We start from the raw sequence: 14,634 nt of genomic DNA on the forward strand, positions 1-14,634 counted from the left end.
TTAAAAATGATGAATCATTGAGCTGCACACTGTAATAAATCCACCTCTTACAATTATTCTTCCTCACCAGAATGGAGGAACCGAAGGAGAGAAGGACGATGACAGCAAAAAGTCTAAACGACGTCCCCGGCCTGAGCCTCTTTTCATCCCGCCACCTAAACCCGGCTTATTCATCGCCCCTCCTGTCTACTCCAGCATCACGCCCTACCAGAGCCACCTACGCTCCCCTGTTCGCCTCGCCGAAAACCCCCTCACCATTCCCCCCTACACGCCTCCGCCAATCCTCAGCCCTGTCCGCGAGGGCTCCGGCCTGTACTTCTCCACTTTCCTGTCCTCGGCTGCGGCCAGTGGCCAGGGCCTGCCGCCTCCTGCGACACCCAAGTCTGCAACACGCAGCCTGTTGCGCTCCAGTAAGTAAAAAGACTCCCTGAATTATCCACAGGACGCCTAACCTGCTCTGAACCCTCGGATAATTTCCTATAAACAATCTGATATCAGACTATATGTATGCTTTTTACCCACTCTTGAACTGTGTATTAAATTATAACTCTTATAATGAATCACTGATTGGCTCTTGTCGCTGCTCTTTTAGACAGCTGCGACATCACACCTCCTGTTCTGTCTGCTATGAGCGAGGCCACTCCAGTCAGCATAGAGCCGTGAGTATTTCCCAAATCATCTTCTCTTCTTCCACTGTGGAAGGGTTTTGGGGTTTGGGGCGGGGTTGTGTATGTAGAGCAGGCATTGCCATAGCTGGAGTAGCAGCTCTGCAATCAATTATTCAAACCATAATAACATCGGGCTGAATCATGATTTGTCCTGAAAGAGAGCACACACTTCTTGAAATACTAAACCCCATCCTTTAAGGCAGATCTCCTCTCGGCCACTGTTACCACTGGAATCTTTTGCCCTGTCATCCAACGCTAGCATTATCACCAGCAATCGCCCTCTGATCTAACTTAGCAGGCTAATGTCTCTCTCTCTCAATTAAAGTGCATCCTGTCATAACAGCTCTGCAATAACTGTCAAATGAAAGCCTTTTGAGAACTAATGGCTCTGTGCTCTTTAAAGCACACGCACTGAGAATATAGTTTTGGTCATATATATATATATATATATATATATATATATATATATATATATATATATATATATATATATATATATATATAAAAGTTTCAATAGTTTAAGAGTGTATATATTATGTGCAGTTTTAGTTGACATAAATGCTTCAGATTGAAGTCCTAGCTGATATAGGGACACCCGTGGTTACCATGGTAACAGCAAGTGGAGTTAAATACAACAACAAACATTCAGTGAGCAGTTACTTTGTCAGAAATACAACAGAAGAGCGACTGTTTCTGTTTACAGCCGCACAGACTCACATTGTGTCAATAAAGAAGTCAGCCAGTAATAACTGTAGCTCCAGTCTAATACCTCACTGAGGAGGAAATGAAGAATCATCCACTGTTTAAAAGTGCCCCAAAATGCTCGTTGTCTTTGTTTTGTAGGTGCTTTTTTGATAATCCTGGGTTTCCTGTTGCTGCTTCATAATAATTAAATAACAAATTTAATGTGAAGCAATGACTTAATCCATCTTATTACACTGTATAAAAAAAGTTAATAGTGAACTTGACAGCAATGAAATAGAGTTAAATAAAATAAAAATGACTACACAGAGAGGTAATTACTGAAAATAAATTCATAAAATAGCTTTTGCATAAAATACTGACCAAAAATGTTGGGTTGGGGAAAAATCAATACAGCTTGGTATTGCAATATTTTTATGTGGCAATATCGTATCATCACAAAGTGCCAAGTATAGATTTTTTTAATTATAAAAAAATATTAATATTACAAATTCAAATTTAATTTAGTTAAGTAGCCTACTTTCAGGTGTGTTTTTGGATCTCAATTTTTAGAGAACCAAATAGTGATGCCTGTCTGATGCCTGTTTGCTTCTTTTTTTTTTGGATTTGCACTTGTTTGAAGTTCCATCGTCACTGCTGTTTTCGCTGTTTATTCAAGTCAAGTCAGTTTGGCCTTAGTAACCGTTTACCCGCAATGCTAACAGAGACCGGTAAAAAAGGTATATCGCTTCACACAGAACTGAGCTGAAGTCTTAATGCCAATACACCCCTTGCCCCTACCACTAAACCCTACTCCATTTTGCACATTCACACTTATGGGTATGGCATCTTGATTCTTGTTGGGATAGAGGGGTAGGGTGAAGTGTACAGGCGACATGGCCCTTTTCAGAGGCACACTCCAAACCAAGTTTTAGGAGAAATCATCAGTAAGATGGCTGTAGGAGCAACAAAAGAAACCCACAAATGTATTTTCCTTGTTAAAAACGATTAAAAAATTAAAAAATACAATAACCACTGCATTATGTTAGTTTAATGTCCTTTCTGTGTTTATGGTAACTTTCTTAACTTAACAAAAAAAATTGCTAGAATGCTGACGTCTCGATAGCTAACTAGCTAGCTTGCTTACATTATATTGTTATTTCTGGTTTGTGCAAGACAGTCCCGCATTTCCATGTGGCATCCCTCCCTTTTGAGATGGCTTATGATACCTGAAATTTACCACAAGTCTAGCAGTGAAGTTGCTGCACTTGTTAGCGCTCCTCCAATATCAGGGCAGACTGGCAGGGTAGGAACACAGGTTGCTAACGTTAGCTCTCAGTGCACCGCTAGCGGCCTGGTAATAAAGCAGTGTTCTTTTTATTTGATGGATTGATAGCTTGAAACTGAATGAATTGCACGTGTCCATGCTTCTCTATCTCTATCAGATGAAGGGCAAATGTCAGTGTGATAATACCATTATTGGCATAGTCACGTCTGCTTACGTAAATGCCATCAATGACCACTGATGACATATCAGGGTTGTCCCATTTCATAAGGAAAGATTTTAACCACTACCCTTTGCAACTGTGATCTGAGGGGCAAATGGGCACTTGAAAATAAGGGGTAGGAGGCAAAATAAGAAATGGGATTGAGTCTGTTGTGTTAACTCCCCGAAAACAGGTTTGCCACAGACATTGGGTTTGTTATACTGTAAATGCAAGGGGTTTTGTCAGTGGACCATAGGTTCAGTCACCATCGTGTTACCTCATTCAGCGATACCTAGTGACCTAACATTTATTAAAATCAGAATCTTCTAGATTTTCACTTAAAGGATTAGAGTTTAAACTTAACACAGGTCATCATGTAAATAAATGGAACCAAAGAAGACCTTCAGTAGAACATGGCCCACAGCCAAGTTGCTCCATAAATGTAAACACAGCCTCTGTTAACTTGGATGTTTATGAAAATTAGCCCAACAGAAAAAGAGGAGCTTGACAGTGAGACTCCATTTAGTTTAACCCTTCAGCTATTAGTCTAGGATTCTTTTTGGAGTTGCATCAACAGCGAGGTGAAGTTTATGGAGGTGCATTGTGCAAGCCCTTCCCCCTCCGACTGGTGCCAGCTACTCAGCAGTTAGTCAGGGATGAGCTCGGGAAGCTTTCCATAAATCATGCCTTCAGCTGGGCTGGTGTACTCCCAAACACATGAGAGCCTTCGCAGTTCAACTTGTAGCAGCCCACCTTCCCTGGGGGAGGCTGCCAGAATACACAAACACACACACACACACACACACACACACACATACATATATACACATTCAGCTGGAAATACTGCAGGCCTACTGGAAATGCAGGGGAGGGAAGGTGCGTGCTGGAACAGGATTGTCTATGTTGTAGCACAGCATGATTTTTACAACTATAGCACTGAGGTATCTGGTTTCAGTTGTAAGCCTATAGAGATGCATCTGTTGGATTATGAGCCTTTCTTCCTGCTTGAACTCAACCTTCACCCCACACCAGAATGAGGATCCGTTTCCTTTCGGTTCAGGGAATTCAAGAAGTGCACTCTGTTTAAAATACAAATTTCAAAAGGAATCTGCATTTTATTCATTATGCTGAGAGGACAAAAGGGAGCTGTGTAACAAGCTGGAAATCAAAACAGTGCAAGAATGGTGGTGCTCAGAGCCTGAATGCCTCACCAGTCGTCCTGCTACTATTTAAAGATCACGGCAGGAAGAAGAGCCAAGAAATCAAAATGTGATCTCAGAAATAAAACAAGAGCTTCACTCTTAAGAGGAATCTGATATTGTTACATGATGACTGAAATATTTAAGAGTGAATAAATACCTCTTAACTGCAAAGGCACTTGATGAATTTTGCATGGATCAAATTCAGAGCCTCGCTGCTCACACTGATGTTCCATTCCCAGACGGATAAATATTGGGTCGCGATACCAGGCGGAGGTGCCAGAGCTGAGGCAGCGGTCAGCTGTCGAGCTGGATCATCATCGAGCGGAGCTGGTCTGGGTTCCACTTAATGAACTGGAGGAAAAGCCTGACTTTCAGCAGAAAGGTAAGAAAAGTACCAGTGTTTCACAGTCGTTACATCACCTGAAACTGAAAGTATGAACACTTGTGCAGGATTGTTTGGCCTGCATTAAAGGGGCAAACCAGTAGATGCCAGTTATTTTACTGAGGCTGACTAGTTCTTAGAATTTATTTATTTATTTCACAAGGAAACAACTGACTTTTCTTCTTTTTCTTAAAACTTTGAGACCCTAAACTAAGATGCCAGCTTACTTTTTCACACAGAACCAAACAACAGCGGCATCATGCTGCCCCTGTGTGTGATTTTAGACAGCATGCCAGCGTGACGTGTTACACAACAGCGTCGGCCTTTATCTAGTGTGACATATAACATACACGCCAGCAGTGCTTTATAAACAATAACCATGACATAACATGGCAATAATAATCATTTACCGTCCTTGTTATATGGCAGCTTATCTCATCCTTGGAGGATAAGGAGCTCTCAGACCTCAATGTCTCCTCACTTGTTGACATTTTCGGCCGCTGTCCTTCTTTGATTTAGCTGCTAGCTGCTTTTTAAATCTTCCAGTGGTGGGTCACACACATAACATGTTATCAAAACATCACATTTGTCCCATCCATGGTCTCGTCCTGTTGGCTGCATCCACTGTGGCCTTAAAGGCGAGACCTGTCCCCCCCATTCCATGATTGTACCTTTGATAAAGAATGGCGAGGTGGAATAACTGCACGACATTCCCGTCTTGAACAGGCAGTATAAAATGGCCATTTAACTCGTTTTGTCAAGTGTCAGACAGAAGTCTGTCACCACATTGTAATTCTCTTGTTTGTGAAATACAGAAATAACTTCCTGTCATCACTATGAATTGAGTATGTAGAGTCTGTGTTCAATGATTCATTATCAAGCTGTTGCCAATTAGGATGTCTCAAGCTTCATTTAGATACTTGTATATTCAGTGAGAAAACTCAGGCAGTTTTATCTCCTCAGGTATATGATGCAATTTAGTGTGGTAAAATAGATTTAATTGTCACTGTGGGGAGGTTTGTTGGTTTTGTTGGATTTGATGCATCGCTGATCCTCCATAATTTAAAAAAAAACTACACACACAGTACTGTTTCATATTTGAATCAGTTATCTTTTAATTGCAGGCTTGATCTTCATTCTCTCCCGTACAAGGACAAAATAATGTCAGCAAAATATTATTAATAAAGATGAGTGTGTTTTTTTTCTGTGTCTTTCAGTGGAAGACCTCATGCACCTGGCCTGCTCCAGTGTTTTGTGTGGAGGAGGCACCAACCAGGAGTTGGCCCACCATTGTTTGTATGAGTGCAAAGGGGACATATTGGTGAGCACAACAGAATAATCCATCTGTCGGATTCTAACACACACATTCACACCAACCTGTTTCCCTTTTAAAGAACACCTAAACCAATTTTTAAAAAGTTTTGAAGGCCCTGAAAACTTTCTGTAAGTGATGGGATGTTGTAGCATTTTCTACCAAAGTCAATTATGCTCTTCTCACTGGTTTGAAGTGAGCAGGGCTCACTTGGGAAAAAAGTTGATGTCATGTACTTCAGTGCACCAATCAGGATTTAGTAACATGCATCATTTGGTCAAATCTTTTTTATTTTAAAGATTTATTTTTGGGAATTTTTGCAGCCTTGAAAACTCTATGTAGGAAGGATATTGTCATTCATAGAATTTGAGGGATCTTTGATTTGAAGACGTAGCCTCCTTGCAATGTAGGATTTATTTAAGGATCCTTGCTTGACTTTGAGAAGCACCATTGGATGCCAGTGTTGTTTTTGTTTCTTAGCTCTTCAGGAGGAGGGTTTAAAAGTGCCAGGGTCTAAAATGGAACGTCTCAGACACAGGGTTAACACAGGCGTTACAGCACAAACAGTATGAGGAAAATTAAGTGCTTTTTTAACATTAAAGCATATAAACATCTTTAAGTAGAAACCTAAAATACAAGTATGAGCCAGGAAATGAGAATAATCGGTCCCCTTTGATGTTATAGAGAAACACTAGTTTTCAGGGGCTTTATAGAAGATTAAAATAATAAAATTACAGTGGATGATAGTACTATTCAGCAGCAGTGGGTTTATTTCAGTCATAAATCATTTTTAGATTGAATATGAATCATTCTTTTAAAAGCATTGAGTTGCCTGTCTTGATTTAAAGATATTGTAAAGCCTTATGCACAGTCCACACATGATTAGATTCGTGGTTTATATGGTTTCCATGGTCGTATTAATAGGAACCATGCACAGTCTTTGTTAGTGCACAGATACACAACAAATAGAATGTTTATATGCACTTAAGTAACTGTAGGTTATTAATAACCTGATTTTTATCAGGTTTCTTGGCGCATAAACAAGAGGACTGGTTTCCTTACTCGGTGTATGGGGTTAATTAAAGCTGACACTGCTTTATTCTTCTGGTGAATCCTAATTTCTTGCGCTTTAAAGTCTTAACCTTGCTCTAACAGGATTTACACATAAAAGCAGATGCTCTAAGATAGTGGTGTTGTGATCCAAAATAACTAAATGCAAAGCTCAACTAGGACAAAAATGCATCTAAGTGTAGCTCCACATTTCACTAATACACTGAGTGTGTGTCAGGCTTGGTTTAATAAATGCAACAGGGAGGAGAGTAAAAGTCTGTTTACTGACGAGCTGCATGTAAACAAGAGGTTTACAGTACTCTGGTTGTTGCACGTACGTGTGCCACCTAACTTCCTGCTTTAACCTGCTATCTTCGACTAACCTTGTTTCTCGTGTGCATGTAAATGTAGTGACTGAATGCCTTCATGTGAGCTGTCAATGATTACTGAGGAGAAGTGACTGATCTGTCTGCTTTAAGTTTGCTCCGAAAGTGTCGCGGTGGCCTGAGATGACTGAGATAGTGAAATAGGTTGGTTATTTCGTCGGGGGCATGGTGTGGTGTCGCCACTGTGTCGAGCAGAGGAGCTGCACACGTTGTCAGCGAGGTGTCACAAACCACAGGGTTGACTGAAAAGCTGAGATGATTCTGCCGCCTTTCCACTGCATGATATGACACAACTCAACTCGCTTTCTTTGGTTTTCCTGTAGAGAAAGTTGTGAATAGTACCTAGTTGTTTTTTTTGGTTGCACCTCAGTTGAGGTTTAAAGCAAGCTAACTAGAAACTAGAAGGTGGAGTTAAAGCACAGCAGACCACTAATTGGTCAGACAGAATCCTTAATAGCGTGACATAGGACGTTAAGCACAAACCCCAAACCTGATATTTATAATTAGCTACACTACAGTAATTTCTAACTAACTTGACCCGGATTTTAAAAAAATGTCAGCCCACAAAACCTCACCGTGGTCAACTGACGACGTGCAGATGAAAACTTTGTCGATCAGCTCAGACTCGCGCCTTTTTCCTGAGGTGGTACTTTCTGCAGAGGAAAGTGAAATAGAGAGAAGGACCTGGTACTAAAAGTGAGTCGAGTCGAGCTGAATCATGCAGTGGAAATGAGACATTTGTCAAGAAATGAATAGACATTAAATTATTATTATTATTATTATTAAATTTTGATAATCAATCATTAGTTTAAGTAATTTTTCAAACAAAAGTGCCAAAAAATTCTCGCGTTCCAGCCTCTCAAATCCTCTTTAATTTGTGTTAAATAACAGGATACCTTTGGGTTTGGGGTCAGACAAAACAAGACCTTGGAAGTTGTCACCCCAGGCTTTAGGAAACTGTGATGAGTATTTTTCTCCATTTTCTGACATTTCTTAGACCAAAATATGAATTTATTTGACCTGAAAAATAACCAGCAGACCAGTTAACAGATTAAGGCAGCTGTAGACGAGCAACTCCCGTGATTTGCGAGGTAAATTTACTGTTGTTGTCAGAGTATGGTGGCTTTGGAGAGAGGGATATAATGGCCTCAGTTTCCTAAAAGTTTCCTTTTAGAAGACCTGTAAAAGAACACATTATTGTATTATATGTTATACACTCATTTCCCAGCTGTAATTGAAAGCATCTTAAGTAACCAGACAAAACATCTGTGTCATGAATATGCCCGAAGAAAGTCAGAAAAAGTCATAAATGTTCACAAGCTTGTAGTCACTCATAGCATCAGATGAAGTCATTGGTCAGATATGTGCTCCACCTATTCTGCAGCAGTGATGCATCCTGTGTCTCACAACGATTGCATCAGAGTCAGACCACTAATTATATCAGGGCGAGTGCATCGTGCAGCACAGATATCCTCTGTCCATCCCTGACCTCTGTATAAAACAGCCAACTCAAGCCATGCTCAAATAAAACACAGCATACTGTAATAAATCCTAGCTACTCAGTATGTTTAACAACAAAAGGAACAAGGTGCTCTGCACTGTTTGTGGTATTAAGGTTAAATAGCGGTCGCTGTTGAATGCTATGAGGCAGCACCTGGAGTGGCTCTTTCCTGGTCATGTCACTCCCATTGAAATACAAACTGTAGAGGATACAGTCATGCTATTATTTAAGAGAAGCAGAGGGATGCTGGGAAATAAAAAGGAAAATGAAAGCTTATCTCATAAAAGCTTTGCTGCATAATTTATATGATCAGAATGATTATAATTAAGGTTGCAACCTACAATTATTTTCATAATTGATTATCATATAGTTCATACTTGGTCTGTCAGTTATTTTCTTGACTAATCAACCATTTCTAAATGAAAAAGATGCAGAGAAATTGATTCATGCCGTCATTTCAAGCCGCCTCGACTACTGTAACACAATTTTTACTGGTCTCCCAACAAACACCACTGAGAGACTTCAGCTCATTCAAAACTAAGCAGCTCTGCTTTTAACCAGAACCAAGAGGAGAGAGCACATCAGGCCAGTATTACCTGCTCTGCACTGACTTCCTGTTACATTTAGATTCAATTTTAAGCTCCTCCTCCTTGTATACAAAGCCCTACATTGGCTGGGACCGTGCTACATTGCTAACTCCCTTGCTAACTATTTGCCTCCAAGAACACTGCGATCATCTGCTGCTGGTTTATTGGAGGTTCCAGCAACAGCTGGAAGAAGATCAGGGATGCAGCCTTTGATAATTACGCCCCAAAGATATGGAGCACACTACCTATAGATATTAGGGAAGCTAGCTCCCTAAATATTTTTAATATTCACATTCTCCACTCTGCTGGCGTCCTGCTTCAGCGTTGTGGCTACCTGAATTATGAAATGATACTGTGCGCCTGTGAAATTGCACTCTGCTGTAAGCATCATAATTGCTGCTGTGCACTTCTGGATTGGCTAAAGTTACTTTCTGTTTGTCATGGAAGATTTCAAGAATTGGTAATTGCTTCTATATATTTTCACTTCTTTTCTTGCTGACCACTTCTGCCCTGTTCCTCTCTCTTGTTGCAGATGTATGTGTCCTGCAGCTTACGCTGCACTTTCTCTTTACTGCTTCTTGGTCAAACATTTCTGTTGACGAATGCAAGAAATGCAGAAATCAAACCTGTTCTGAAAACTTAAATTATGGACAATGTGATTGACACAACATGAGGTTGTATTTATTCTTAAACGTGCGACAATATCAGACGAAAAATACAGACTTGGTGTGCAAAGGCCTCAAGTCACGTTGTTAACCCACAGACTATTTTTGTTTTTGTGTAAAGAAGAGTTCATTTATAACAGTAACTTACAGTGAATCTAGTAGATGAATTGTTTGACACAGGCCGAGAAAGACTCTTTAATTTCACAGAGAAAACAGAAGCACATCACTTTGTCTTTACAGTGACTTTGACTGTGATCCTAAATCAATACTTCCATTATTAAAGATACACAGGCTGGAGTTGCCTCGCAGAGCTGTCAGAGAGCTTTGTAGTAGTACTGGTGGAGATTTCAGGCCCTAGCGACCAACACTGGTCCAACGTTGTCAAGGAAACGACGAGGAGGGGGGGTGTCGAAGCGCCCACTCTCTGCAGCAGCAGTCCGGCTCAAACGGCCGTCTTTCAACACTCAAACACAGTCAAGACTTTTTTTTTCTTCTCAAAGAGCACAGAGTTGATTCTTATTTTGACAATGCCACAGAGAGTACAATCATGATATCACACACTCAGGTTCCTGATACAGGCAGGAAAAATGAGAGGGATGGTTATCTCGCTCTGTGGTTACCTGCAAGTGACTGGCTCATTGTTTGGCTAGGTGTGTTTTTACGGGTTTATAAAGCACAATTGGAGCCAAGAGTCGGCTCGCTGGCAGGAGCGACCTGTTGTATAAGGCTCGTAACAACCACAGCTGTGCAGCTAATGTTGGTTCACTTTCAATCATTGGTAAAATGTTGTTTGTTTCTCAGGCTGCTCTGTCCCTGCTGATGCTGAGGAATCCAGTTTTCCCCAAATCTCATCATCTGGCAAACTATCACTACTCAGGTAAGTCATATACAAAGAGCATTTATTCTGTATTTGTAATGAATTTAAACTGTTTCTAACTTGCCATGATAAATGGATCTGATAAATTTAGACCTGTCATGAGTAGTTGATTAGCTGATTGACAGAAAGTGATAAACAGTCAGTCCTTGCAGTCACAAGTGGATTATCAGTCACATAAAGTTGACTGAATTCTTAAGCCCAGTTCAGACCAAAGATTCGCAACGAGAGGAGTTAAAGCAGACAACTACTTGCAACACTTTGCTCTGCAACGTTCTAAAAACCTATCAGTTCACACCAACGCAACTAGATGAGATGGTGTATCGTCTCTATGCAACAACTCTCTGTACTTCTGTTCTGATTTCCAGCTTTTCAGGCTTATTTTGTGGCTGAATATAATTTGTAGCTTCTTAAAATATGAATGAGGATAGTGATAGTGAGATACCTGGCTACAGCTGCATTTGTAGTGGTGATGAAGCAGCAAAAAAATATAAACAAAACAAGCATCAGATGGACTATTTTCATGATAAATACGCCACAATAATATAAGTAAACAGCGCTGGATAATCCGTCAATGAGAATGTGTGTGTCGGGGGGGCATGAGCACATACAGTGAGCAGCAGCAGCGACCCACCGTCCAACATGCTGTCTGCGGCCATTTTGACTTGACCAGCTGACTGGCTTTAGAAACAGGCCATGTGCCTTACGTTCTAAAAACCAGCCGCCAGTGATTTGACCAGCTGAGTTGCAGGTGACACCATCAGCTGGCTTGTGGTGACATCCGACGGCCAGTTCACACTGCTGCAACTTTTCTCTGCAGTGTTATGAAACATTTTCGTCTTGTTGCAAATCTGTGGTCTGAACTGGGCTTTATGTCATAATTTTTGGCGTCCAGCTGGTATTCATACGCTCAAAACAAATGCTCACAATTAGTTGAAAGTCCTGTTTTTTAGCTGAGGTGAATTTTAAATTGTGTGTGTGTTTTTTGGTTCATAATTATGAGTGTGTCAGCAACCAGTGGTGGAAGAAGTATTCAGATCCTTTACTGAAGTAAAGGTACTAAAAGACTTTGAATACTCCACTACAGGTAAAAGTGCTGCATTCAAAACCTTACTTAAGTAAGAGTATATAAGTAAATTTATCAGCAAAATGTACTTAAACTATGAAAAGTAAAGTACTCATTGTGCAATAAAATGTTCCCTGTTAGTATTTTACTATTATATATGATGATGCTTTGGGATTAATATTACTGCTGTAGGTGTTTAAGGTTGTGATAATGTTATCTCCTTTACATACTGTTGGGTAGTTTAATCAACAGCAATGCATCATATTCTATGAGATCATCATATGTTTGTTGTATAGCTCTCTTATAAAGACGTCATATTTCTAAAGAGTTAACTTTTCATGGTCTCAGTAAAACAGCCTTGTTCTCAGCTTTGTGATGATGCATCTTCCAGCTGATGAAAGAGGATTTTAAAGCGTTTATTTAGGTTAAAGGGGCAGCTCAACCCAAAATTAAACCTGTAGTGCTATTTATCAGTTTAGATTGCTTTCACAGAGTGTTGGAGATATCAGCCGTAGAGATGTCTGCCTTCTCTCTAATATAATGGAACTAGATGGCACTCAGCTTGTGGTGCTGAAAGTGCCAAAAAATACATTTGAAAAACTCAACAGCAATGTCTCTTTTCAGAAATCATGACCCAGTTACTCAAGATAATCCACAGACCTTGTGAGCAGTTTCATATCCACACTCGCCAACGGTATCACCATGCAGAAGGAAGCATGCATGTACTCAGGGACGAGAGCCTGAGCTGTAATATTAGCTAGCTCAGTGGTGCTAGGTGAGCTTGCTGTAGATGCACGCTTCCTTCTGCGCAGTGATTCAGTTGGCGGTTGTAGCTCAGTAGAGAGAAAATAGTTCCTACATAAAACTGCTCACAACAAGGTCTGCAGATTATCTTGGGTAAGTGGGTCATGACTTCTGGAAAGAGACATTGCTGTTGAGTTCTTCAAACCACAAGAGAGGAGACAGAGCAGACAACTCTTCAGCTGACATTTGCAACACTCAGCAGCTCACACCATAACAACCTAGACTGATAAACAGCACTACAGGTAAGAGGAAAAATATGTTTTTATGATCTTGGGGTGAACTGTTTCTTTAGGTACAGTTTTTGAGTAAAATGAACTGAGTTAAATTCCACCGCTGTCAACAACCTTCTTTCTTTAAACCATCTAACATTGACTTTCTAAGGCCTTGACTCAGAGCAGTGGCAGCTGCACTAGTGAGAGTGTGAGGGTTGTTGTGGGTGGGGGTAGTGGGTGACTGTGGAGGATTGTCAGGGTCAACACGATGAGGGAAGGAGCGGAGTAGGGGGGTTTACAGCATGTGGTTAATCCCAAGCAGAAGACAGGAGAGCCATTGTTTATCGAGCGATTTGAGCGTGTGTGTGTGTGTCGTGTGGTTTTAGGGTGGGGGGTGGGATTGAACTTGTCAGGATCTGCACACATTCAGAGTGTAGTCTGGAAGGAGATAGTTGTTGAGTGTTTTTAAATGTCTCTGTCTCTCAGGATCAGACAGCTGGACCACAGCTGAGAGACGCCAGTTCAACAAAGGCATCGCTGCGTACAAGAAGGACTTCTTCATGGTGCAGAAGCAGGTATGTTGTGGTTTAAGGCATGAGAGCAGGAAAATAAAAAGTCTCCACTCTGGTCTCCAGGCTTCACAGTAGCTGTGGGCTGATAAACCTTCTGAAAGACAATATAATGTGTGCACACAATATTTTCACTGACAATGGGTGGGCGAGGGAAAGGAAGTACAGTCACTGTGAAACAATGTTTCCTACTTGTTTAATTATTTACAGTGTCGCAGTCAATCATGGCTTTTCCTCAAGACTGTAAACTATTTCATTTTCTTGTCTAAACCGATTCAAGCGCGAGGCCAAATTATGTCAGTTTGAGATTTTTACAGTTTTCATTGGCCAAACCATCAGACTGAAGGCTTTTAAATTTGATTCAGGCTTTTGTTGTGTTGTCTTTGCTGCAGTGAAGCTTCTCAAAACAATTGTATATCTAAAGAAGGAGATTTTCATCAGGGGTAAAAAGGAAACAAAAAGAGCAGAAGCTGAGGTTTCTCTTTCCTGTCATGACTGTGTTTTTTTTCTGCTTAGCAGCTCCAAAATGCATTCAGAAATTACCTTCTTGGGCACCCCGTAGGTCACGTGGGAGAGCGTGTGCCTCATATAAAAAAGGCTGAGTCCTTATTGCAGCAGCCCAGGTTTGAATCTGACCCACGGCCCTTGGCTGCACGTTGCCCCCTTCTCTGTCTGACTTATGATCAAATAAAGGCCAATAAATTAATCTTAAAAAAGAGCTTCTGTGCTTAATAACATGCACTGACATTTAAAAATGAGAAGGAAGTTAAACGTCCATTAAAAAGAGTGTGTGTGTTTGGGTCACAGGTGACTACAAAGTCAGTGGCGCAGTGTGTGGAGTTTTACTACACCTACAAGAAACATGTCAAGATCGGCCGCAACGGGACGCTGATCTATGGCGAGACGGAGCCTCTGGAGAACAAGACTGTTGAGGAGGAGACGGACCACAAGGTTAGTGACACGCCATGTTTGAAGGTAGACTCTGCGGGAATTGTTGGTCAGTGTTTGTAGACTGTGTCAATAGCAAAAGTGAAAGCCAACCGCAGATTGGTGTTTTAGCTTGTTAAATTTCCATTTTTTGGCACTGTGTCTGCAATTCTTGTAGCTTTCTCTTGGATGCATGCTGCTAACAGTCTGGCACCTGATAGCTGCATTTTTATAAAGCTCTGCTGCACAAAGGGTTGCAGC

At 40.9% G+C, this 14,634-nt stretch overlaps 1 protein-coding gene across 3 annotated transcripts in view; it reads left to right on the plus strand.

The window, feature by feature from the left end:
• mideasb (mitotic deacetylase associated SANT domain protein b) overlaps positions 1-14,634 on the plus strand; it is a 33,890-nt gene that overhangs the window by 12,687 nt on the left and 6,569 nt on the right. For all 3 annotated transcript variants that reach the window (XM_078175196.1, XM_033642554.2, XM_033642553.2), the window contains exons 4-10: positions 71-410; positions 593-659; positions 4,278-4,420; positions 5,638-5,741; positions 10,723-10,798; positions 13,364-13,452; positions 14,254-14,397. In XM_078175196.1, coding sequence (XP_078031322.1) covers positions 71-410; positions 593-659; positions 4,278-4,420; positions 5,638-5,741; positions 10,723-10,798; positions 13,364-13,452; positions 14,254-14,397 — 963 coding nt within the window. The remainder of the gene's footprint in view (positions 1-70; positions 411-592; positions 660-4,277; positions 4,421-5,637; positions 5,742-10,722; positions 10,799-13,363; positions 13,453-14,253; positions 14,398-14,634) is intronic.

Source organism: Epinephelus lanceolatus, chromosome 15, assembly GCF_041903045.1.
Source record: "Epinephelus lanceolatus isolate andai-2023 chromosome 15, ASM4190304v1, whole genome shotgun sequence".
Taxonomy (NCBI): domain Eukaryota; kingdom Metazoa; phylum Chordata; class Actinopteri; order Perciformes; family Serranidae; genus Epinephelus; species Epinephelus lanceolatus.